The sequence below is a fragment of the Papilio xuthus genome, unplaced genomic scaffold (genome assembly GCF_000836235.2).
Source record: "Papilio xuthus unplaced genomic scaffold, Pxut_1.1 DF827777.1, whole genome shotgun sequence".
NCBI lineage: Eukaryota > Metazoa > Arthropoda > Insecta > Lepidoptera > Papilionidae > Papilio > Papilio xuthus.
Genome location: NW_013530872.1, coordinates 4,208,161 through 4,234,201, shown reverse-complemented (window position 1 = coordinate 4,234,201; position 26,041 = coordinate 4,208,161). Strand labels below are relative to the sequence as shown.

Sequence of the window (26,041 nt, the reverse complement as noted above, 5' to 3'; positions counted from 1 at the left end):
GCAAATTTTATTGTTGCCGCAAAAACGTTTTAGGAATATCAAATTATGATTAATTAAATTTATTGTTTTACAACGCACTTTGTCAGGTACATAAATGGATTACGAGGAAGTTAAATAATTGTAGTTTAAAAAATAGTGCAACTTTCTACATTTTTAATGTATATAGTGGCAGCAAACTTTTCGGCGTGACAAACTTAAATTTTGTTTAAAAAAAACTTAAATTATTTACACATTTTATACCCAACAAAAATGCTAAGTATTCATTAAAACAAGTCTAATGTTTAAGACAATAAAACCTAGGCATATTCTTGCTTTAGTAAAATTAATGGAACGTAAGAAAGGAAATCTATCTAAAACTTCGTTTCTAACAGATAACAAGGTTCTGCCGACAAGAGTTTCTTAAAGGAAATGAACTGAGCCGGGAAAATCTTCTAATTTCTTTTTCTTGGACATTCTCGTTTCCATTTCTTTTTACCCAATGACGTTTGAGCAATGTTTCACGGGTATTATAAGTATGTGTGTGGATTTGTAAGTCTTTTCTATCGTTCTTTCCTGTACCGACCAACTTATTTTTAAGTCTGAAGTGTCATTCGATGCGTATTCGACAGAAAATTTTAAAAACAAGCCGGTTCCTCATGCTTGATGTTTGCTACAAACAGCCATGGTAATCAAACACGTACCAAACCTGGATTACAAACAAGTATCCCCACGCTTGGTGAATGTGCTAGTTTATTCCGGATTGGCAAGATCATTATTCAATATTCATTTATATGTGTAGAAAAACTGACACCGACGCCGATTATACTAGCACAAACAGTGACCACCAAAAAAACAAGCTATCCTACTACACGTCCATGTTTGTTGTTTGGTTTTCGCTGTTGGCTGTTGTTTGCTAAGCGTAAGGAGCCGGCTTGACAGGCAATTTACAGATGTATTGAACTTCTACGCAATGTGTAATTTTACTATTACAGTGAAGTATAATAAAATCACGCTTCGTTGCTTAATTTCACAACAATGCAGATAACTTTTTGCGGTGAATAAATAAATTGAACAGAACACAAACTGCAATATGAAGTCATATTTTTGTAACCGTTTGAAATTGAAATGTAACATGTACGATAACAGAATTACACAAAAAGACGATAACAAAACTTGAGACATTGACAAACAAGCAATGCAATTTTTTCTACGTTGGCGCAACTTATATTTTATAAAACCGTGGCCACTTTAGTTAATAATAGCTTATCTTTTTAAGTTCCGAAGCCATTAAAGACCACTATACATATTTTATCATAATGTACATTTTCCTAGTATAAAACAAATCTGATTTTAATTTTTAATCCGTATGATATTTACAACATTTTTTCCCATTAGGAGCATTTTGCAGCCGGCCAGTTACAAGACAAAGTTTTAATTAATTTGCCAAGCATGTCAAAGATTGCTAGTTAAATAGTAAACTTTGTCAAAGAACATTGAACAAGTAAACATAGTAAACTTAATTATTTCGCCAAAGTTACTTATAATTAACTCTGTTTAACGTTCTTTTATATTTTGAGGTATATCTGTATATTCAATCAATTTGCTGTATTAAAAACATTTAAAAAAGCACAAACTTTAGATACCATTATTCTTCCGATAAAGTTCCTTTTTAGAATTTTACAACGTATTCCTTTAAAGCGAAATTACTCAGAAGAGCCAGATGTTCCTCTGCTTATGCAAATTACTTTTATAGTCAAAGTTTCATGAGTTCCTAAATTCTTATTTCACTCTCGTATCTTATCGGTCATTGCATTTTAATATTAATAAAATTTATTCCGGGATACCAAAAATATAGTTTAAAATAAGATTTTTTTCTTTAGACCATATCTTAATAATCCTTTACATTGCGTACGGTGAATCTCGCATGCCAGATACAACGCCACAATTTTTTTACGATCTATTATACGACGACAAAGTAAGTTATCCTTAACTGCGAATCATGTTTTCGTAGATGTATGGGTACAGAAGTGAGAGAAGTAAATTGCAAAAGAAAATCCTAAAATACTTTAAATATTTTTATAACAGACAAACGTGTTCTAAATCGCACAATACTTTTTACAAAAATTTCTACTTAAATAGAAAATGTTTTCAAATAACACGGATAAATTGGAAAATGTAAAAAGCATTTCTGTTAAAATTTTTAGCGACGGCTGTTACACTGCGGGTATTTGGAATTGAAATCCAAAAAATCGTGTTTCTCTACCATGGCTAGGATTTGTAGCGACAATTGCAGTTGAAACAAAATAATTTTTAATTTAGCAAATAAACAAGTACGTTAAATGTTATAATATATTTTGAGTAGGTTTATTTATAGTTTTCCTTCGCCTCCTCGTAAACTTAAGTCACCACATCAAAGTTCACTAGGTAATTGTTTTATGTTATCCATGATTTGATTATTCTGTAAGTCTTAAGTTGGTATAGAATACGTCATCGATTAACTTAAAACATCTTATATTTTTTCGTAAAACAGTTATTTCAAAACTACATCGTTACAATATCGAACATTTAGTATCAGATATCATGAATACTATTTAATAGGAAATAAAAAGTCGTTCATAAAAAAACTACAAATAAAGAATCGTATATTATAAATCAAAGGCGCTGGCAATCTTGCAATTTTTATTTTTACTTTGCTATTAAATGTGTTATATTCTCGTTTCTTGCCAAATGGCCTGTAGTGTTATATTGTGGAACATTAAACTGTTAATAGGTCACTTCAAATAACCTAGTAATTAATGCATAAGAAAATGAGTAAAAAAAATCAATTACTATTATCACATCTTCTCTGTTACTGATCAAAATTTGTCCTACCCTGTTTACTCTATTTAGAATCGACTGAAAAAGTTCTTTCCAATAGTTTTAAACAAATCTTGGAGTGGCTTTTCTCTTCCCAAACATCAGTACAAAATGATTTTCCAATCCTGTTTTTAACCAGGTTGTCTTACTAATATTAAAAATCGAATGTTTGTATGGAGGGACGAAATTTGTTAGAAGGTATCTGCAGAACGATTGTATGGATCGCGCTGAAATTAGTGTCACAGTTTGGAATGAACATATAGACAACTAATTAAGTTTTCAACTCCGCGCGGACGAAGCCGTGGGCGACAGCAATCTTTTAGTTTACATCTTATATATCTTTCTTATATAAGTTTATCTACTTAACTATTTAAATGTATAACCAATTCAATATCATAGGCCATCGTTCGTTCTCGAGGGAAAAGGAACAACAATATTTTGAAGAGTTATTACGAAGTTTATATAATTTTAAGCTAAAATTAAATTTAAGTGTTAATTAAATGTGATGCTACGTCAACCGAATGAACAACTGTCGCCAAATTTCCCCCTTTGTTACGCCATGATCAAAGAACGGCCGAGTGAACACCAAACGCCTCATTAGGTACTGAAGCTTTGTATTCTCTTTTACATGTAATTTTAAACAATTAACAGACATGAAAACAGGTTAAGAGATGCTTTAGACATAACATAGGTACTAGGACATAACATACAAATACATCGTATTCGTGAAATATTATGTTACATTCAGACACTCCATTCCAATTTTATTATAATAATTGTGTACATATAATATATAGGCAAAAATTTGCCTTCGTTCCATTATTAATAAAAGTACAATTCATTGTATTATTTTTTTTACTGGGCAATGCAAATAATGTTATTTATTAAATTAAGTACAACATAACATTTACGTTACTAGTGCATTTTTTTTAATTCCATGCAGCATTCATTAAGTTAAATATCGCGTATGACTGATGAAAAACCTGCAAATGAAAGATAAAAATTAATTTTAATTACCACAAGTACGTCAAGGTAATATAAAGTAACTAGCTGTCGTCCGCGACTCCGCCCACGCTTGATGAAAAAAAAAATTTGTAGCCTATGTGTTCTTCCAGACTATGTTCTCTATGAATGTCATCTGTTCAGCCGCTTTGGAGATACATTCAAACACCTATTCATCTAAACATTCGCATTTGTATATATTAGTAAGACGTAAAATGTAACTCACATCAGTGAGTGCATCAAGACACAATGGTCTGAACATAGAGCGAATGGCCACGGGTCTCTCTGTCCTCACTAGCGCTATGAGAAGTAATGAACGGACTCGTCTATCCCAGTACATTTCCCATTTAGAGGAGTAGATAGCTAAACGCACACTTTCGCCCTAGAAAAATCACAAATCAACGAGATAGTCTACATCCGTAGCTTTTGATGTTAAATCATAATACACATAAAACCTACTTATACATATAAAATGACATAAAATAAAAAATGACGTGACAGCTATAATACAAAGAGGATCTAGTGATCTTTTTTTGAGGTTGACTGAGGCGCTAATTTTTTAATTAAGTTCTTTAAAAAACAATCAGGGAAATAGGTAGAATTATGATTTTAATTTTATTATTGCGTTAAAAAAGAAAATAATATCTGAATCTTTAGTTTAGTTTAGAGAAATGAAATGAAAAAATCTTTATTGTTATACACAAAAATTCTAAAACTAGAAAGACCAGTATGTAAGGAGCAAAGGACTTCCCTTACATGTAATTTTTATAATTATTTGTGTAGAAAAATAGACAACTAAACAAGAGATAATGTACATGATGGACTAGATAGATACTTACAGTTTCCATTAATAAATCGCTATAGTAGCAAGGAATGCCGCTTAACGTTATAGCCCCAATTATTATCGTTATAAATTCCAAACTAACTTCACCATTTTTAAAAGACTGTAACAGTAATTAATGTTAAATTGCACACTATTTATTTTAGTAACATATTTTAATGCTTTTAAAAAATTAAAAGTTTTAAATTAACTTAAAAAAAATATAATGGAATGAATAAATATTTTATTAATAAACGTAATACGTACCTGTATTACCAAAAAAAATGTTATAGGAAGTATTAAAATTGTAGCTTTCAATGTCATTTCGTACAATACTTTTAAGCTTGACTTTAAACCGTCTACGAAACTGTAAACAACAAAAAACATATAAATAAAAATTATAATAAAATAATAAAATCATTTAATTACTTTAACTTACCTATAAATTTTCTGCAAATGTACTATAACATCTTTCAAATTATTCAAAACTTTCTCATTATCAAATGAATTATTATGATAGATCATTAATACTCTGTTCTTTACAAGTTCTAACTGACCACATACATGAAGCATAAATATAGGTCCCAAAGGTGCAAATGCTATGTACATTAGCATTGAATAGAAATCATAAAAAAAGAATGCTATGTATAGAAAAGCGAATGTTCCCAATTCATTTTTGTGCTCTTCTAATCCTGCTGGATACGTCAAATCATAAAGTAGAACGAATTTGAAATCGCCTATCATCTTGTAATAAATCATTAAAACTATAGCTTTTACTGGAAAAAGACAAGCTGTACAAATGGATATTATAAGCCATAGTTTCATAACTCCTTTGCCTTTTAAAGCAAAATGTAATACGATTTGTTGCTCTTCTAATGGTAATTCGGTTGATAATTTGTAATCATTTTTCATTATTTGTATCATATCTTTGAATAAATTTTGATAGTACAACATAACGCAATATTTAAACGTGACTACAATGAATACAATGCATATAGCGCCATTCGAACATGCCTGAGTGAAGTCTTTGCTTTTTATATCATAAAAGATAATGCTGTAAACCAAAGCGCAGAACATTATAAAAAATATTCCGTGAACACAAATAAATTGCAGAGCCCATTTCCTATCTCTCGCTATATCCGGATGCGATCTATTCACCCGCATTGCAAATATCATTATATTAAACATTTTATTAAAATCAATTTCCATTATGTTCCCATAAATGCAAACACCTTTTCAAGTTGAAAGTAAAAGTGTGGTAAAAATTTTAAAATATTTCTAAAGATCACAACTTCTTCACTACTTCACTACAAACCTTCCGATTCAACTACACAGATTTAACTGTAAGACTCAAACTAAAGGTGTGTAGACAAAACTCATAACTACAGTTTAACTGACACCTCAAATTATGTCTACACGTGTAAGATTTCACTGAACACTCCGACTGTACAGTAAAAAGGGGGATTGTAGTGGGCTTAAAAGCTTTGTTACAAAATAACTTTTAAGGCGAAGTACTGTTCTTGCTATATATATCCAACAGGCTAAGCATAGTTTAGAAAAAAGGAAATATGTACAATAAAATACAGACACGAGCAGATCTAGCAATGCCTTTAAAATAATTATTGAAAATAATAAAAAGTTACATGATTATTAAAGACTTAAAAAATATAAAACATTTTCATTAAAGTGTTTAAAAGTTATACGTTCAGGAAAAAACCAACAGCATCTTAAGTGAGGTTCCTTAACAAGTCTAATTATTTAATTTATTATTTAGGAATAGTTGCAGCCTTTAATTTAATTTTAAGGTAAAAAACCTTTAATTTTAAATATTTTAAAATACAACGTAATCATATCTTACAGCCAATAATTTTTTTAAGTATATATTGACGACTCCTTGAAATATTAATGTGTACAACTTAACAAATACTTATTGAAGAACCTTTGTTTTTGAAAACAAAGGAGCTTTTAATATTACTAAATTTAATCGCCCCATTACGAATAACTTTCTAAAGTTATATACATTTGTACTGCCTTTAATGTATTATTAACAATTCTTTTGAAATACATATATAAGTATATTTTATTACACTAATTTTTCACATTTCTTAATTCAACAATAAACTGGGTAATAATATTTAATCGTGTCATAGTTATTGTCCTAACTTCTAAGTAAACTTGGGTTATTGTCATCAGCCCAGACGTCCCAAGTGTAGTTATGTAGCCGTGGCGAGGATCTAGGGTCCCTTTTTACTTTCTGTCTTGGTATGCTTCTGGCTATTTCCTTTTGTAGTCTATTCAGCATACTGCGAATAAATCTGTAGTTGTTTTTGCTCAGGTTTTCCGTTTCACATGGGTCTTCTATTACATTGTACAAGCACCATAAAGCTAAAAAATAATTATATACGTTGTGATATGATTAAAATTCAATCTTTTTTTTCATTAATATTTCAATAAAAAATATCAAGCTTCCGTTAATTCGGGATAGCGTAGCTTTATAATAGTGGAGGAAATATAAAATCAAATACTTCTAGAAATGATAAATTAACTTAAGATTTTTTGTAGAAGCATAAATTTGTTATAATCACAACTTACTGTTTTGTGGAAAGCAAAGGTGAGGATTTTTCTTGACATCTTCGTGGCAAGTTAATTTCAATTTGTCTCGCAGCTTAGCTTTTTCAAAATCGAATTGTTTGCCTATACTGCAAAGGACATCATGCATGACGCTGTTTTGTAGAGTATCGTTGTAGTCAGGACCATTTCCTATAATAGATTTAAGTTCTTCACCGCCTTGATAATCTCCGAATTCGGTTGGTACATGTCCTGTCACTAGTTTGTATTCGTTAAAGAAAATTGTATAGTGCCCTCCCATATCGTCAAACTCATATATTTCAGTTCTTTTCGAGGGTTTATTTTTAATAATGTTATCCCATAGATCAAAGCCATCAATTCCTAATGGTGGGTCTTCACCAGCAGCTCTCATCAAAGTCGGTAACCAATCAGATACATGAAAGTATCCCTTCCAAGAGTGACTATCCTCAGTCAAATTTTGAGACCATATTAATCCGTTCACTCTTATACCACCTTCAAAGGGAGACATTTTAAGACCTCGCAAAGGCCAATTTGACGCATAATTCATTGAATCGCCCGATGTCATGCCGCCATTGTCAGACACAAATACGATGATAGTGTTATCAATTATTTTCTTTTCTAATAGTGCTTTAACTATTTCACCAACGCTTTCATCCAGTCTTTTGACCATTCCTGAAAAAGGTTTATAGCGAGGTTATAATTAATTATTTGAGTGATTTTTTGGTAGACCTAAATCTTTACGCTCTGATCAAGCTGCGTACTCTCCATTACCTGCGTAAATTCTTCTTTGTGGTGACTCAATGTGTCGCATGGACCTAACTGCCTCAGGAGGTGCCTGCAATACGGCCGCCGCATTAGCAGAATGTGGTGCGTTGTGCGCCACAACTAGGAACAACGGCTGGGAATCATTGTGTCCCATAATTACTGAAATAAAAAATATTTCTTTTACATCAGGTTTTCATCATCATCAACGATAGGTTAAGGATAAGTTTATGTGCCAAGAACCTCATGGTTAAGAGCTTAAACCAATTCAGACTACCAAACTTTCATATATTTAAAAGAAATATCGGAGAGGATCGAACAATTTATATTTTCTTATGTTATAAATATTACTTGATTTCGCCTCCTTCGTGTAAAGATCTGTGATATAACCCTCATCATTCCAAGCCGCACTTAAATTTCTGAATAGTCCAAATCCAGTCACTTCCTCAACTCCATTCTGTTAACAAAGTTTTAAAATGATAAGACAACTATTTGCTTATTTTATACCAAACAGTGGCATTGTCTACACATCAAAGAATTTACATAAAGTACCTCTTCCTGGAGTGTATATTCATAATAATCTATAAAACCTCCTCTGTGACCAAAATGAGTATCAAATCCTCGCATCGTTGGCAAGAATTCAGTGCGGGATTGGCCTACATGCCATTTGCCGACCAAGTGCGTCGCGTAACCGAGCTCTTTGAAATATTGCGGCATAATTTTCTCAGTAACTGGCAGACCTCTATCTTCGCTGTTTGTTAGAGGATATCCTTGCATACCTACAACATCACATAATGTTTAATACAAAATTAGAATACGTTTATCGGTGTGTTGGTATTGTGGTTGTATCTCGTACCTATTCTTTTCCCCCATAGATGTATATTATAGTCCGTGTTCTAAATTTGTTGAGTTATCATAAGTATTACGAACCTGTAACGTGAGCATATTTGCCAGTGAGTAGAGCAGAACGCGATGGAGTACATGCTGCATGACTGTAGTATCTCTCCAAAGCAACGCCCGTGTATGCCAGCAGGTCGATGTTCGGCGTCATGATCTGATCCGAGCCGTGGAAGCTGACATCATCGTAACCCTGAAGTTTAAGTGGAATAGGTAGCATTTATGAGATCAAAAATTGGAGTTACAAAACATTAACCCATAAATGAAGATGTAGAGAAAAACGAGTGTACACAGCTCAGTCTATTTCGATGTATGGAGTCGTTACATAAATTCGTGTCCTTAATGAGGTGAATTTGAATGCTCGAAGTAAGTAATGTGTACTTACCATGTCATCGGCAATAATGAAGACAATATTTGGTCTCTTCCATTCTCCTTCAACTTTTTGTACATCTGACATTAATATCATAACTAAGAGTATAACATACAAGTCTCCTAACCGCATTCTAAAATAAAAGAAAATACAGTAAGGACCAGTTGAAGACGTTGCGTTAATGGTTTTAATACAATTAAACAAGAACGAAGATGTTACAAAACACCGGCAAAAGGAGGTATTATTTTGTATTTTGTTATTATTTTTTACAATGGTTATTAGTATTTTGCAATTCTTATGAAGAACTCCTCGAAATGACCATTAGACATCACATTATTTCAATTGTAAGTGTCCACTGCCGAATGTTTTACTACATACAACTACAGTCCGATCTTCACATTCCAGAAGGTTTTAGGTTTCGTAATGTGCCGTAGAAACAGAAACAGCATCCAAACATTTTGGGTTGTTTGCCTACAATTTTTTCCCGTGTGTTGTGAAACCGCGAATTAAGAGATTTGGCTGATCTCAGTTTCGAAGAGAATGTAAGGGATCGAAATGCAAGGTATAAAACAATCTATAGACTGACAAGAATATCTGACCAAGCGGGCATAAGTCAAACTAAATTAGGATAGCTCACTAGCGCCCTCTTTTCAATTTTTTTAAAAGTGTCACAAGGTCCTTTTCGTACTGCAGTTACCATAACATACTTTTTCTTTTATGATGTTTTCTGTGGTAAGATTTAAAAATATTTTATTTTCTGATGGAACTAACTCTTGCGACTCTTTTTCACCGGCTGAGATATCCTTCTTTGACTAAAAACAGTTTTACACGCGTTTGTAAAATTCAAGTGAATTTCATCCGAAAAAGACAAAACATTAGAATGGTGATGTATAATTGTAACATTAGAAATTATTATATTATTATCAGTGATTATTACACATACGGGTTAATGACCTGACCCGTAATGATAGGAATATTTTTATTAAGAATTATGAAACGATACGCAAAAGACATTAATTATGCAGACATTATTGTAGTAGTTACTGTGATAGCTGTTGCAAAACGAACATAAAAGTTTAATAATAAGTGCAACTCTTCAATTCCGTGTTGTTATCACTAAGTGTTAATAAATTCCAGTCGGTTTCAAAGAAAGTTTTTTTTATTTTATTTAATCCAATGTTTTTTTTAAATATTTATGGATATCTCATATCAAAGTATTACTTTAAAAAAATAAGATTAATACATAGTTGAAACAAAGTAATCTGTCCTTTTTCCTTAATATCGTGAAATATTTGCTTCATGACTTGATGTTTGTAGAATTAAATGCAAATTTTTATCCTCTACATGTTAAAAGTAAAAAAAAATTTAAAAATAATTTACTATTTGAATTGAGAACGTAGTAATGAATGCCCTTTATTTACGTAAACACTTACAAATCCTTGAATTTAATCATCTATTGATATAGCGTTCTAACATTTTAAATCATGTAACTTTGATTGTTTGACCCATACAACTTGAGACACAACTAAAATAGATCTATCTAAACAACAAAGCAATTAAAATGGTAAGACAGAGTTAATAATAGGTTTATTAAATTTAAACTCTCATTGTTTTGTGTAGAGATAAAACGATAGATTTAAAAAAAAACATTTAAAATTAAAAATGTATTTTAACCTAAGTATATCGAAGGTTTAATTGATCCTAAATTCAAACGAAATTTATTTTATTTAAAATAAACACAAAAAACTCATTTAAAAACTATTTTTCCGTAACCCCTAAAAATAGTACAACGAAAGTCGTTAATAAATTAAGATTATTTAAAATAATCCCTTACCATATTATTATAAATAATCAGAGAATAAGCAAAAGATATTTAACTTACCTCTTTTTCTATTTTAAAATTTCCAATATTGATTATAAATCTAAATTCTTATTTATTACTAACAGCACATCGCACGAGCTGTCTAACCGGTTGATACAATCTGACTTTAGAAAACATATACACAACGCTATCTTTGACGTACATAAACTAAGATAGGACCGTTATGATTGAAATCAAGATTAAATATGTATACATAGAAATTTTTCATCTCGTTTTATCTCGCAATAAATTATTTATTTTGTAAATTAAATTAAAAAATATTATTTTTATCGTTTCCATTTTGTCTATTACACACATTGCAGAGGAACGCTAGGGTTATAGAGGAATAATTCTAAAACTAGCTGTTGGCCACGACTCCGTATTAAAAAAAATAAAAAAAAACTACTAAATAAATAGCTTATGTGTTCTTCCAGACTATGTTCTACATCTATGCCAAATTTCAGCAAAATCCATACATCCGTTCTCGAGATACCTTCAAACAAACATCCATCTATCGATCCAAATATTTGCATTTATCTTATATCTTTAAATGAGCAATTTCTGATTATATATATATATATATATTTATTTATTTATTTATCCGATATATATTCTGAGATTCCAATTATATATATAATTGCAATCTCGGAATCGGCTCCAACGATATTCATAAAAGTTAGTATGTAGAGGGTTTCGGGGGCGATAAATCGATCTAGCTAGGAATCATTTTTAGAAAATATCATTTTATTCGTGTTTTATCGATAATCAACTTAAATATAAACTTAACTTTTTCTATCGGTAAGATCGAAAAATATTATTCATATTTCATCATTTTATGAGTAATTCGTACTTAAATATAATTTCCAAAAAACACAATTTAAAAAAAATACCGAGCAAAGCTCGGTCATCCAGGTACTAATATTAATGAGAAGTAAGACGTTACTGTTAAAACTGTAAAACAAAATTACTTACGTTATCTTATAGTCGACTTAATTTAAATGATTAATTATCAAATATACAATACACAGAAGGGGCGATTTTTGTTGTTCTTGTGCGCAGACGAGATGTCTTGACCACTGTAGCCTTGCGTAGTGTCGAGGTCACATTGTTCTCCTCTAATATATCATGTAAAACTGCATTGTTATGATTAGTCTATTAAGCATCATCTCATCGCCATTTCACACCAGATTAGAATGCAACTCTACTCATCTATATTTTATAAACAAAACGCATTATTAATTGCGTACGGAACCATCACAGTCAGATTTAGTTTATTTATTTATTTACATTTGCACACAGAATATGACAAGCCTTAGAATTAGTTATTCAAAGAGAATAGTTAAGTAGAAAACGAAATTACTGGATGAATCAATCTCAACTTGGAGTTGTTCTGCAAATTTTACGCACGATTAATTTAAATTTAAGAAATAAAAACTTTACCTCAATACGACTTTTAAATTCGTTAACTCTGTTAATAGCAATTATTCATTCAATAGATTTCCTCGAATAAAACTAACTGAATGCGTTTTAGTTTTGCTAATAAAACGCTTATGTTTTCTTTGCCATCATTTTAATGACAGGCGCTTTTGAAACAATAGGAAGAACAGACTTCGACTCTATTATCCTCTTTTGTTGCTCTCCTTGTGTTGAATAATATCGTTACGTCAATTTGTCAAAGCAAAATTACTCAAAACTAAGCAGTTCAATTACTTAACACTAAAATCAATTAATCAGATTTTAAAGTAAAAATATGAAAATGAAAATCGGTGATTATGTCTTAATTTTTTTTAAGAATTGTAACAAACTTTTGTAAATAATAGTTTTCTCTTATGCAATAAATATTTAAATGTCACACAAACATGGAAATATCAAACCTTTTTTTTGTACTTGTATTCTTTAATTTACATATGTCATAAAAGTACAGAAACAAGTTGAGGAATAAATGGAAAGTAGAAATAATTGTATTTACATATTTTTATTATCGAACCTTGCTTTCTATTGTTTAATTTAAAAGAATATTTTTTATAAATTAGGATACTGTAGGGAGGGCTAGCCTCTCTTACAATGATAGTATTTAAATCACTAGGAGAAAAGATGAATACACTATTATTCACAATTACACATAAATTTTTCTAGAATAGGTGTTGAGCGAGTGGACAGTATGTCACGAAGACTCTTGGTGTATTTTCTTCTTTCTTTGCCGGTTGAAGGACCATATGTTGAGCGAGTGGACAGTATGATGATGTAATGAAATACTGGTTCTGGCGGATGATTGTAATGCCAAATGACTATGAAAGCAAATATGATTTGATTTGGATGTCGTCGGGCGGAATGGCGTGGCGCAACTGGTAGATGCAAAGATGAAGGGGCGGCGAGTGGGGTCTGTAAGGTTGTCCCCCGCACTGCTGCCCCGCCCTCGGTGCAGTAGTACCAAACAATAGGAAAAGACGTTTCCGAATCGGCAAGAAACTATTAAGGAGGTTTTGTATAAATTGTGTGTCAATCTCACAAATAAATGTAATATTCCTATAATATTAATTCCTTACTTAACAAAGTCAAAATCCTGATGGATTTTAAAGAAAACTGTAAGAATACATTTCTATTTATGTTACTTTACATATTGTACTAATCAACAAAAACTTAAAATAATTGTACTAGAAAACACTTCTTAAGATACAGAAAAAGTTTTTAAGTATAGTTGTACCCTCGCAATTGACTACTGCTGAAAGTGTTAAATTTTTAACTTCAGTTCTTTTCCCGTCATCTAAATTTATATACGAAATAGTGTTTTTATTAGAATTATCTGGTGTTGTTGCTACAGTTGTACAGTTACTTTTAATCCACGGCATCCAAATATAATTAAAGTTAGCAGGATCCGAGGCTGCACTCAAAGCAGGCGGGCCCCGTCTCAGCTGCATCGCCCAAAGTTCTCTTAGCCTATTGATTAGTCTCGTGGCGATACTGTTTTCTCTCTGCCATAAATCATTTCTTTCACCTGGATCTTCTCGAACATTGTAAAGGCATCCTCGAGCTAATAAAAAAACATAAATTATTAGTTTAAAGTGTTTCCCATAAAAGTATATGAACGTTGTCAATAAATTTACTCACTCAGCGTCGGTATGCACAAAGTTACGTTCGTAAATGGACCCTGTGCATTTATTGTAGTAGCTCTTCTCATTGCCAATATGTCTTCGTTTTGTCTATATATTCCCATCCTATCAAATATTCTTGATACTACGCAAGATCTTAAACTCGGTAAATATTCTGGCTCTTTTCCTTTAATAGCTAAAAATTCTTCTCCGTAGTAGTCGTTACTTACGCCAGTTACGTTACCAATGACAATTTTGTAATCCCCTGATCTGTATGCACCGTAGATATTTCTGCTACTGTCTTCAACAGCTATTAAAACCTCATTTCTTTGAGAATTTGAATTCCGAATAATCGATTCCCATTGGTTGACGCCGTCGATCTTTTTATCAACCTTTCCTCCAGCTGCAGCCAGTAAAGTTGGGAGCCAATCTGTTATATGCATTAGACCTTTCCATACTGTAGGTGTGAACGACGAATGCCAAACAAAAGCTGGCACTCTCACCGCTCCTTCCCAAGGAGTATTTTTCTTTCCTCTAAAAGGTAAATTAATTCCCCAATTGGAAAATTCTCCTGTAGTTGGGGCGCCATTATCTGATGCGAATATAATTATGGTATCCTCTAGCATACCGTTTTCTGAAAGAGCCCTGACTACTTCTCCAAAGCTTTGATCGATGTGCGACACTATTTCTGAAAACGAATTACTTCATGTAACATAAAACTTATAATTTATGACGTAATAAAGTATCTATCCAATTCACAAATTCTTTGTATACTGGTACCTGCATATAGTCGCCGATCAGAGTTAGCAATGTGTTGATGTTTGATTGAGGAATACAAGGGGGGCTGGAGAGCGCCGCCTCCATTGCCAGCGTGTGGCGCGTTGTGTGTGATGTGAAGGAATAATGGACTTGAAGAGTTGTGTTGTCTGATCACTGCAAGTATTATTAAAACATATAAAATATCATTTATAAAAAAAAAACTTTTACCATTAGTTAATAGATGGCATTGTGTCACAATTTAAATAATCTAAATCACAATATAGTATGTTTATTAATTACTTTGTTAGCAAATAATGTTATCAAATGTGTTCAGTCACTAAAATTACCATTAACTGCCCTGTCTGTGAGTGCATCTACGATATAACGTTGCTCTTCTTCCTGAGGTTTGTCGTTGTTAAAAAGATCTAAGCCGAACAATAAACGTCCGTTAGGCCACTGAAATCAAAAATAACAAAGAAGTTACAGTAACGAAAGTTAACATAATAATGCATCACGATGCGGACTGTATCATGGAATACCGTAGGTATTACTGCAACATAGTATTTGATGCGATGGAGAGAGTACTAGCAAACAGTTATTCCATTCCCTGCAATAACAGTGCGTTGTTTATCTCGTTATCAAATCTAACAACCAACTAAACACGTACTGTTGCATTGCGATATATCTAGTAGTTTACAAATTATGTTATAAAATTAGTAGTGAAACAAAATAATAATATTTTTTTTAAAAGAAATCGTTTTTTCAGAACTTGTTATAATTAAGAATCTATTATTTTTAGCCAATCGATATATCAGACATGCGTTTTTTTTCTGAAATGGCTCCTGAAATAAATACAATGTAAAAACTTTTTGCTAGTTCCATTAAAGTTGCAACGCATTCGGATGAGTGATTTAAAAATTCATAGGGGACAAACATAGCAATGCTTTTTATTCATATAAATGTAATTTATTATCTGATTTGTCTTTTGATTATTAGATAATTTTAAGTCGTAATATTATTGTGTATAACGTATATTTTAATTGTGCGACAAACACGCAACTGGAAATTTGCTCATATAACAAGTGGCCATGACCTTGTACTGATTTGGTCAGAAAACTTTCATAAAACTCAATATACTCAAGTAACAAGTTTCCCTTAAAGAGTGTTCAAAAACTTGTCAGTACTTTCAATAAGCCCACAAATAATTTACCGACCGTTTCGATTTAAAAACAAAAAAAAACAAGTTTTGTTTTCTTATTGGACTCATTAAAATTCTGCCTTTTTTTGCAATGCCCAATTGAAAAACAAGACTGCCATTGTACTAGCTAACTAAATAAATGAATTGTAGTCGATTTTTGTACATAATTATAATTTAAGAAAGAAAATCATAAAACTGGTACTTACAGTTTCTACTTTATTATAAGTGTAATAATCGATGAATCCACCTCTCATTCCGTAGTGAGAATCGTATCCTCTTGACGTGGGTAGATATTCTTTTTTCGACATACCCACATGCCATTTTCCAACCAAATGCGTCGCATAGCCTAGCTCCTTCAAGTAGGAGGGCAAAAGCCTCTCCGTCAGAGGAATGCCTCTATCTTCTGAGTTATACAACGGCATGCCGTGCATTCCTTTAACAAACATGTGTATACAGAATTCAATATAGGTACATTATTTTGTAGTATTCTAAGACTTTTTAGATTCTAAGACAGAGTGTTGATGTTTTTAAAATATTCCTTTCTTTACTTACCAAGTTTACTAGGGTAGACGCCAGTGAGTAGGGCGGTGCGTGCGGGCGTGCATATGGCTTCGCTGTAGTAACTCTGCAGTACTACGCTCTGGTATGCCATACGGTCGAGGTTCGGAGTCAGTATCTGATTCGAGCCGTGCAACGATAAGTCCCGCCATCCCTGAAAATATTTGCAACCAATTAATGTGGGCTTCCTCTATCTAAGGACAATAAGCAGGATAATAAGAGTCAATATAGAATTTTTTTCGAGGACTGCTTTTAGTGGAAAATTAACTTAAACTAACAAATATATACTTAAAATAAAAAATAATAACATACCATATCGTCGACCATAAAGAAAAGGATATTAGGTGATCGACGGAAATACGGATTGCGATATGCTGCCGATAACGATATTGAACATACTATCAAGCACCAGCATCGCCTAAAATGAAATAATAAGACATTAGATCACAAACAACGACAACGCCAATAAGCCTAAGGCGTAGGCAGAGATTACAAATTTTGTATTTGGAACATATCTTTCTAACTTCTTTAACGTTCATACATCTACGTATGCATGTTTGTTTGGTTCGGCTGCTCTTCCACCCTTTCTTATTATCACGCTAACTCCATTACTATAAGCGTGGGTTTTTGAGACTAAATTATTTGCATAAAACATATGGTCAGCCCTGTCATTATCTATGACAAAACAGCAATAACAATATGTTTTAAACGGAGATTTGGGTCTTAGAAATCCACGATAACTCCCTTAAATACAAACATATAACGCCAATAAAAAGATAATTAAGGATTAAAACGATACTCGATTCTTTTATAAGGAAAAAATATCTAAAAAAAATCCGTAGCGTACATCAGTGTTGCCGATGTAACGATGACCACGACCGCGCGTAGAACAAAAAGTTCACTAAGCAAAAAAATAATTAAATATAAACTATACTAAGAAACCAAGCAGTCGAAATATAAGCTAGTTAACAATAAACGTAATCGGGTTTGAAATATAGGATGAAGCAAAATCCTGATCTAAAACTATTTTATTCGTTAACAAAAAATCCTTACGACTTTGATGATAAGAGTAGTTGGGTTATATCTATGGTATTATTTTAATACTGAAATGTATTTGGAAAAAAACAATATTTTTGGCTACTATCTCTGAATGGAGTAAGATCATAGTAAATTTTATTCTGCACCAAAATACCAATTTAATGATGTAGCACACGTAGCAATTGGAAGTAGGAACACACTTTATAATTGGGCATTATACTTAACCATAATCGATACCATGTTACAAATGAAGATTAACATAAAAAAATATTTGATTCAAGAATTTTAATTTTGAAACAGAATAATTAAATACTTAGGCAATTTGGATAAGCTTTAGCGTTAAATACAAAATTGTAGAACTTGATAAATAATTAATATAAATAAAATGTCTTTGTATTATTAAGTGCTTAAGGTAAAAATAATTATAGTAAGATAAGTAAATTTTAAAATGCAAAAATGTTATCTTTAATTGAATATTTTTGCGCATCTATCAATCAATTATAATACTATTCAAAACCCTGTGTAACGAGTACATTGATAAAGAGGTAATTTGCTACATTTTATAATGTCATTGACCTTTATTAATTCTGTCATTCTAATTAAATAACCTTGCTATTTATTAACTGTGCTAATGTCGCAATTAGTCAATACTTATTTTAAATTCATAAATTTAGTAAAATAAAAATTAAAAAGAAATTCATAAAACCATTTAAAATAGTTTTAAGGTCAATGTACTCATATATTATTTTATTTAAATAGTTATTAAAAAGTAAAAAAGAACGTTAAAATAGCATCAAATCAAGTCAAATTAAAACTTATATCTATATTTTAAATTTTACATCCTTGTTCTGTGTAATAACCTGTCATTATTTTCCTCAAATTTTAAGCAAAAAACCCGACAAAAAGCTTGTGATACCGGATTTGTTGAAATTATTTAAGTGATAGATAATTTTAATTTCACGTCAGTTACTTAAATTCTAATTACAGCTTTGTATCCGGTATATTTAAGTGCCATTTAAAACAATATCGTCATCATCATCAGCTCACTATACGTCCCCACCGAGGGGCTCGGAGCCTACCTTAAAGTTAAGGATGATTTTGCCATAGTCAACCACGCTGGCCAAGTGCGACTTGGTAAACATATAAATACTTCCAAAATATCACGTAAAAAACAATAGATTTCTTGTGTTTTATGACATATCTGTAGCTCTCAAGAGGTTATTTATTTTAAACCCTAACATCATTTTAATTCTTTTATCATTTGAAAGGTATTAAGAATTTTTTTTTAACTTTCTAGAAGTGCAATTTTTAAGAATGTAACATCAACATCAAGTTTTGATTCGGATCATATAAACCACTACCAAATAACGGACTAATCCTTGATTTCTGAGACCAAAATCACCGTTTCAAATATATCTATAGCTATCTCTGTTTTGTCAAAAATAATGAGTAGGATGACGATATGTGATTCTCAAAACCAACACAGAGAATGCCATATCTTATACCCAAATAGAAGACTGTAATGCGACTTTTATTGTTTAAGATGTAAACATGAAATATAAATGAGCATGTCAGTATGACAACTGACAACACTTCGTATTGAGGCCTAGGTCAGTTCGAGTTGACAAAGGTAATCCATTTGTTACTTGTTGCATGTTACGTTTTAGAAAGTTTTGTTCAAACTACTTCGTACATAATTTTATTTGTCTAGGCGCATACATATATGAGTAAAAAAATACCAAAAAAAATCTTAGATTGGTATCAAATATAAAATACTTTTTTGTCTCTACTAAAAAGCTTTGACAGAAGAACTGAAGAGAATCAATTACAGAGGAAGGTTATCAAAACTAGAATAAAGACAATCAAATTTGTGTAAAATGACTCAAGATGATTCATAGAAAATAATTCATTGCAAAGATGTAAAGTAAAAAAAGTAGTATGAGTAAAAAACATTAACTTATACATCTATCATATCTATGTTTTTTTGACGTCGTGATATGATAAATTTTAATTCGTTCCAAACCCAACCAACCGTGAAAACAACATTTCCATGCAATTTTGTGTATTTTTATTTCATTTTAAATATCACGAATATATCAACATATTTTTATCATATATTGCAGATCTTCCAAAAGAGGGTTTTTGTTCATTTATAAGATGGCAAACGATTAAGCAACGACCAAAACATGTCGAAATAGCGCAGTTACAGTTTTCCATAGACATCCATAGCAAGGGAAAGAGTACTAAAATTAGACCGATCAGTCATCAGACGAAATGGGAAATGGAGTTTTGGCAATGACGTATGTTCATCCTTATTTCATTTCCTATCACAGAAAACTAAATTTTTAATAGTTCATAAAATCTTAAAAAAACGCCAATCATGCAAGTGTAGGTGAATGTGGAAGAGGCGAAAGAAATGTACTAGGACCGCATCAAATGAAACTACCTAATTCTTGCCTACACCTCTGGATTACAAGCGTATGTTGAGATTCTCAAGTAACGTAAAACAAAAGCATGAATGAATTATTCGTAACTTAAGTTTATTTTTAATTAATCTATTAGATAAACTCTTGTACATTCATTAATTAAATAATACTGAATTAATCGAGGAAAATACAGGTTCGCATAACAGCTTGTAACGTACTTAGAATGCCAACAGTTCCCAAATGCCAAGGACGTATATAATTGGATCGAAATATCAAAAGGATTGAAAAAAACTCTTTAAAAGTATTAAAGAGGTAAATTGGTGGAATAGTAAATTTTATGCCAATATTATTTGCATGCCGCGTGGCAGAATTGTATCGTGTCAGGGTCGGCTTCTAGGCGTGAATCTTAAGTTTGTTTACAACTCTCAATATCTCCGTCCTCCCTAGTTCTTTTATTTATTTTGTGCTTGTAACTTTTTGGCCATGACTTTGAAAAAAAATTTAGCAAAAAATTAATAATTTGGAAGACACGCTAAGGACAGAGATCTATAAACCAATGTGGCTTGTTAACCGTCGGTGTCCACTGCCGTAATATTCAAATAAGAATTATGTCAACTCTCACATTATGACTAGAATTAAACTGAACTGAAATGAAAATGCCCTGTGTCAATGCTTAAAATTTAAACAAAACAATAGTTTATAAGAAAACTACATTTTACAAATACCACATAGTATTTTTTATATGTCTACAAGTACCTAATACATACATATATAGTACACTTATAACGAAGAGAAAAAAGCAATTTGAAAAATATACGATTCAACGCAAAAGTTCTAAAAAAATTTTTTACTATGACAATAATATATATACTGTCAACGAGTAATTTGGGGGTCTACATTCTTTAATTATATTTTCATTTATTTGAGTAAAGTTAGAATGGGTTACACGCAGTCTAAAAGTACTGCATATCTTGCAAAATATTGACTAAATATGAAATGTTATATTTATTTTTGTGAATCGTAGTCGTAACGCTGACCTCACGATTAGGGGATTTGCGGTCGAGAGGTTTTTCTGTTTAATTGTCTATGATAATATTTTTTGCTCATGCCATGTCATGGCCAATGAAAGCCACGATAGCTGAGTACTTACGTATACTACCTAGAACCTAGTAGTCCATGGATCGAATGGCTAATGGTGCTTATCAGTGTAATCTTAAAATACATACACTAAACATAGGTTACAAATGATAATAAAAAAAAACTTTTGTTAGAAATTATAATAAAATTAAGACACCATACTTTTTTAATATTATATATTATAAAATGTTTTCAATCTGTCTGTTCAATATCTGCATACAAAAAGTACACACACATTCACATTCAAAACTCCTTAGTATACTATTATAAATAACTCCAGTCGTCTTCAATCCGCATGCAGCAGATGCAAGTACCCCTTATCCTAAATTTTACAGGCGACGTAAACTTGCGTATGAAAAACGCTTAAAATTTTTTTTATTGGCTGGGCTCGAATCCTCTTACGTAAAATAGCTGCTCTAATTGAAAGAAAAAGCCTTTTAATAATTTTGTTTGTAAAAAAAAAATCGACTGCGAACTGAACCCGTAACTAGATAAATATGCATGTAAAATAATATGCATGGCTATGCTACAATTACTATATTTTGACAAGAAATCCAAAGCATTTAAACTGTTGAATTTTAAAGGTAGCATTTTTCTCAACGATTATTTTTTTTTATTCGTGCAAAAACTCACCAATTAAAAATAAGATTCGCGAACATGATAATAACTTAAGTCCAAATTTATTGATATTAAATAAACACTGTATTCTCACGCACAGTATATGACACCCATAGTATTATTTTAATTATTTTTTTAATTTTAATATATTATTTAAAAAAAAAATAAGCGAAACTTTATTACATCTAAAAGCAGCACCGTCCTACCCGAGCGCTGAATTAACACAAAACGCCAATAGCCCAAAAAGGTTGTGCTAGCTATTGGTTAATATTTCACGTATTAATATCGACAACTATTTCGGGGGTATCTACAAAGGAAAAGGATGGAATGAACTTGAGAAAATGTTTATGATAATTGCCAATTTTCTAATTTTATTATTCAATAACATCCTATATAATTAATTGAAGATACGTCGGTCTCAACACATGTAATATTTATTCATGTGATTACTAATTAAAATCATTAATCTCTGTTAAAAGAATATTTTATTCGCTCACAAATATCTCTTAATTCCATTTATTGTATTTTACCAGTAATGGATTTCCATTACAAACAAGTACATAGCAGAAATTTATACTCATTATTATTATATATTATTATATTCATGTTCTTTAATTTAGTATAGATACACAGTAGATACTACTAGAAAAGACATGACATCCAAATTTTTGAAGTACGAAAAATCTTAAGCAAACTATTTCCACTTAAACAATTGATCCTCAAGTCACGCCTTAGAAATAAGTTGAACCGAAAATTGATTGTGACACATTCAAAGGTCTTTTTAAGGTAATGATCTACTAAGTCACAATGACCTTGTCCATTAACGCTTTTCGTTCTTTCCTTCCGTGTGAGAGGTATGATTAATGTCCTAATTGTGCACTTTGATTTTTACTAATTTTTTAACTTATTTTTATTTATATCCTTTTTCGATTCTTCTCTAACCTGCAAAATTATTAAATACCCGACTCCTAGCCTATGCCAACGCGATCCATGCCGCTGTTCAGGAGATACTCTATAACAAACCTCTATCCATCCATCCAAATATTCGCACTTATAATATTAGTAAGACTAGTAAGACCAGTCTTGGAGTCGTATGTATAAACGATTTTTTTTTATTTGTGACAATAATAAATTTAGTCCTAGTTAATCAGAGATAATGAAACATTATAAATGTGAAAGAATTAACGAAGTCGGAGCAGTACTTTTTCAATTTATTCGTTACAAACGTGCAAAAATACAAATGTTTTTGTATTTTATTATACTTTCAAATTTATAGATGACAGTTTATTTTTTAGTGTAAACATGCCAAAAACTTTACTTATGCATACTTCCAGATAAAAGGAATACAATACAACTATCGCCAATTCAAACATCATTTGATTTCTGTTTAACAATCGAACAATAGAATTTTCACATACAAAAAACGAAATATTCAGAAATTTTAGAAACTTAAGAACCATTAATTACATTATTGTTGACATAAGTGTAAATCGAACAATGAAATACGTATATTCATAAATTAATATTAGTACAGTTTTTAAATAATTTAATACTTTGTGCATAATGACGTGAAAAAAAAATATTATGATGGGAAATATAATAAATATTTACAAGAAAAATACTACCGTAACATGAAGTAAAATACTACTATAGCTATAGCTCCTACTGTTACTACTACTACAAGAACATAACTAATATCGTTATTCAGATATCTATCGAACGATCATGACATTTGACGCAGGAAAATATTATTTCAATGAAATGTATATTTTCGTCTTGAAATTTTATAATTACATCTAAAGAATATAAAGTGTGTACGAAAAAAAGAAAAATAGTAGGCCCAAGTACTTAATGCACAGTTTATGATGTTCAAAACGATGTATAAAATACACTGAAAAGTGATCTTGTTTTAAATGTTACATGAAACATTTATCATATAGGATTGTCATTTGTTCATTTGTCTACAACAAAATTTATATTAAAGGTGAAATTTTAATTGCTATAAACATTTTAAGAATAATATTATTAGTCGAGTTTAATCTTATATCATAGACAACTAATAGTGGTGATCAAGCATTTTATGATCATTGCATAAATAATGATAAAACGATAGGTTTCGGAATAGCTCTAAGTGATAACATTCTATTGGCCTATAAATAAAGTTCTGAAAGATTTAGATTATTTCTTAGAAAAAAATGTTAAATTATAAGTAGGTCTATATTTTAAAAGTTGATAATAAAGATTTGTAATATGAAAAATATTTAAATTATTTTATTAAATCTATGCATTAAAGATGCACAGTTATCTATTGCATCCATAGATCCAGTTTTACCTAATTACTTTTAATTCTTGACATCGTTATTTAATGGTTTACAAAACGGTTGATAACAGCCAGCAAAATTGTAACGCCGCTTAAGAAATATTGTTGTCAAGGTCATGTGTCCCTGAGGCAAAATGTGAGTTGTTTTATATTTCTGACGAAGTATCAACGGAACCGGAATGATTAACATGCCTTAATTGATGAAAAAAAGTTACACCCAACCACGTGACTCACAATTATAGATAAAGAAATTAACAATTTCATACTCAACGATCAACTTTGTCCTTTTTATCACTTTTTAACAATTTTTACCGTAGGTTTACATAGAACTAACTCGCTTTGTACGGTACGAATTCGTAAGCGGACGAGAGGGACAGATGATATGCATTTGATTCTCGGAAGCAGTAACGTCGGACCAGACAAATTGAAAAATGCTCAGAATACTTACACAGTTCTAGTTTACAGCACTTATAACTCAAAGTACGCTAATAATACTTGTATTTCTTGCTAATTATATAAATGCAAAACTTAGATATCTATATGGATGTTTGTTATAAAGTATCTCAAGTACCGCTCAACGGATCTTGATGAAATTCGGCATGGATGTATGGAAGTACACATAGGCTACTAATTAATCTTTTTTCATTTCTTTGCGGACGGAGTCGCGGGCGTCAGCTACTAAAATAGTAAATATATGACACAGGTTAATTTGTCTTTAATTAGTATTTTTTATTCGAATACAGCTAAGTATATATGAGTTATCTTTATAGTTAAAGACAACAATAGAAGACCTTGTCTAAAGCCGTAGTGTTAAAATCTTAATTAGAGGCATGCTAATGCTGACCTACATTTTGTTATACACAAAATACATTACCAAACTCTACTTTTCTGCAATTTCCTTTCTATACAACATTAGACAATAATTAACAGTGGTAGAGCCCGCTTTAACATCTTCGCACGAATTGGCCCGGCTCGCCCGGTGAAATACCACGACCACACAGAAGACAGGCGTGAAGTGGAAGCAATTCCGCGTTTCGTCTGATGAGTGTGCGTCCAGAAGGCCTAATTTAGTCCTTTTTCCCTTCCTACACTTTTTCTTATAAGGATGGGAAGTGGAAGTGGACTTTCCGGATGAGAGGATGCATGGAAATGTTTTCTTTCTGTGCATCCTCTCCTCCGTCGATTAAAGGTAGGCAACGCATATGCAATTGCGTATGTCTATGGGCAACGGTCACTTCGCTATTTCAGCACTTTTTCATTTCGCTCACTCGTTTGCCACCTTATGATATAAAAAAAAATACATGACCGAAGTAAAAAATTGTGGTTTTATTAGAAGAACTTTTCTTCCTCTTTTAACCAAACGTTTGACAAAACATTCAAGTTCGCTCATTCGTATGAATCATTTTTTGCGAACGACAGTGAAGTAATAATTTTTGATTCTAAAAAAAATAATTCAATTTTATAATACTTATTACTTTTACAAAGGACTGCGTCAATATCTGGGGCAATTTAAAAAAATTACTCGGCAACCATAACCGTAGTTCCCGCTGCTCTAATTGACTTTTGATTTCTAAATGTGAAGCTGTTACTGATTATGAAATTCTAATGGGAAAGGTATCACTGTAATGGAACTATTACCTAAAACACTTTACCGTATCATAAAATAAGATTTAGCACGCTATAACGAGGCCGAACGCGCGTATCGCACGACAAATATCTCATAGACAACATAAGTTTATGAAAATATAGGACGGATTCTTAA

General features: G+C 31.3%; 3 protein-coding genes across 3 annotated transcripts; all 3 read right to left on the bottom strand.

Annotated features, from left to right (window-relative positions):
- Positions 1 to 3,745: 3,745 nt before the first annotated feature.
- On the bottom strand, positions 3,746 to 5,910 carry LOC106115570 (uncharacterized). The gene is made up of 5 exons (XM_013308998.1): positions 5,097 to 5,910; positions 4,925 to 5,024; positions 4,677 to 4,781; positions 4,064 to 4,219; positions 3,746 to 3,818 (listed from the first exon to the last, which is right to left on the bottom strand). The coding sequence occupies exons 1-5, from the start codon at positions 5,864 to 5,866 to the stop codon at positions 3,765 to 3,767; spliced, it is 1,185 nt and encodes a 394-aa protein (XP_013164452.1). The 5' UTR covers positions 5,867 to 5,910; the 3' UTR covers positions 3,746 to 3,764.
- A 662-nt stretch (positions 5,911 to 6,572) lies between these two features.
- On the bottom strand, positions 6,573 to 9,404 carry LOC106115802 (arylsulfatase B-like). Its single transcript, XM_013309359.1, has 7 exons — positions 9,291 to 9,404; positions 8,939 to 9,098; positions 8,561 to 8,787; positions 8,360 to 8,465; positions 8,018 to 8,170; positions 7,250 to 7,918; positions 6,573 to 7,042 (listed from the first exon to the last, which is right to left on the bottom strand). The coding sequence occupies exons 1-7, from the start codon at positions 9,369 to 9,371 to the stop codon at positions 6,816 to 6,818; spliced, it is 1,623 nt and encodes a 540-aa protein (XP_013164813.1). The 5' UTR covers positions 9,372 to 9,404; the 3' UTR covers positions 6,573 to 6,815.
- Positions 9,405 to 12,963: 3,559 nt separating this feature from the next.
- Positions 12,964 to 22,147, bottom strand: LOC106115801 (arylsulfatase B). The gene is made up of 8 exons (XM_013309358.1): positions 21,975 to 22,147; positions 17,053 to 17,158; positions 16,735 to 16,894; positions 16,389 to 16,615; positions 15,332 to 15,440; positions 15,006 to 15,158; positions 14,245 to 14,913; positions 12,964 to 14,167 (listed from the first exon to the last, which is right to left on the bottom strand). The coding sequence occupies exons 1-8, from the start codon at positions 21,998 to 22,000 to the stop codon at positions 13,791 to 13,793; spliced, it is 1,827 nt and encodes a 608-aa protein (XP_013164812.1). The 5' UTR covers positions 22,001 to 22,147; the 3' UTR covers positions 12,964 to 13,790.
- Between the last annotated feature and the right edge of the window lie 3,894 nt (positions 22,148 to 26,041).

What these genes read in the sequence shown, in the direction of transcription:
- LOC106115570 (XM_013308998.1), bottom strand. Translation starts at nt 5,866, where the DNA reads ATGGAAATTGATTTTAATAAAATGTTTAATATAATGATATTTGCAATG. An exon ending in CATTTTTTTTGGTAATACAG is followed by an intron (nt 4,782 to 4,924) that starts GTACGTATTACG and finishes TTACTGTTACAG; the next exon opens with TCTTTTAAAAATGGTGAAGT. An exon ending in GTCTTGATGCACTCACTGAT is followed by an intron (nt 3,819 to 4,063) that starts GTGAGTTACATT and finishes TTTCATTTGCAG; the next exon opens with GTTTTTCATCAGTCATACGC.
- LOC106115802 (XM_013309359.1), bottom strand. Translation starts at nt 9,371, where the DNA reads ATGATATTAATGTCAGATGTACAAAAAGTTGAAGGAGAATGGAAGAGA. An exon ending in ACAAAGAAGAATTTACGCAG is followed by an intron (nt 7,919 to 8,017) that starts GTAATGGAGAGT and finishes AACCTTTTTCAG; the next exon opens with GAATGGTCAAAAGACTGGAT. An exon ending in CCTTTGCTTTCCACAAAACA is followed by an intron (nt 7,043 to 7,249) that starts GTAAGTTGTGAT and finishes ATTATTTTTTAG; the next exon opens with CTTTATGGTGCTTGTACAAT.
- LOC106115801 (XM_013309358.1), bottom strand. Translation starts at nt 22,000, where the DNA reads ATGTTCGCGAATCTTATTTTTAATTG. An exon ending in CGTCTACCCTAGTAAACTTG is followed by an intron (nt 16,616 to 16,734) that starts GTAAGTAAAGAA and finishes TGTTTGTTAAAG; the next exon opens with GAATGCACGGCATGCCGTTG. An exon ending in TTTGTGCATACCGACGCTGA is followed by an intron (nt 14,168 to 14,244) that starts GTGAGTAAATTT and finishes TTTTTTTATTAG; the next exon opens with CTCGAGGATGCCTTTACAAT.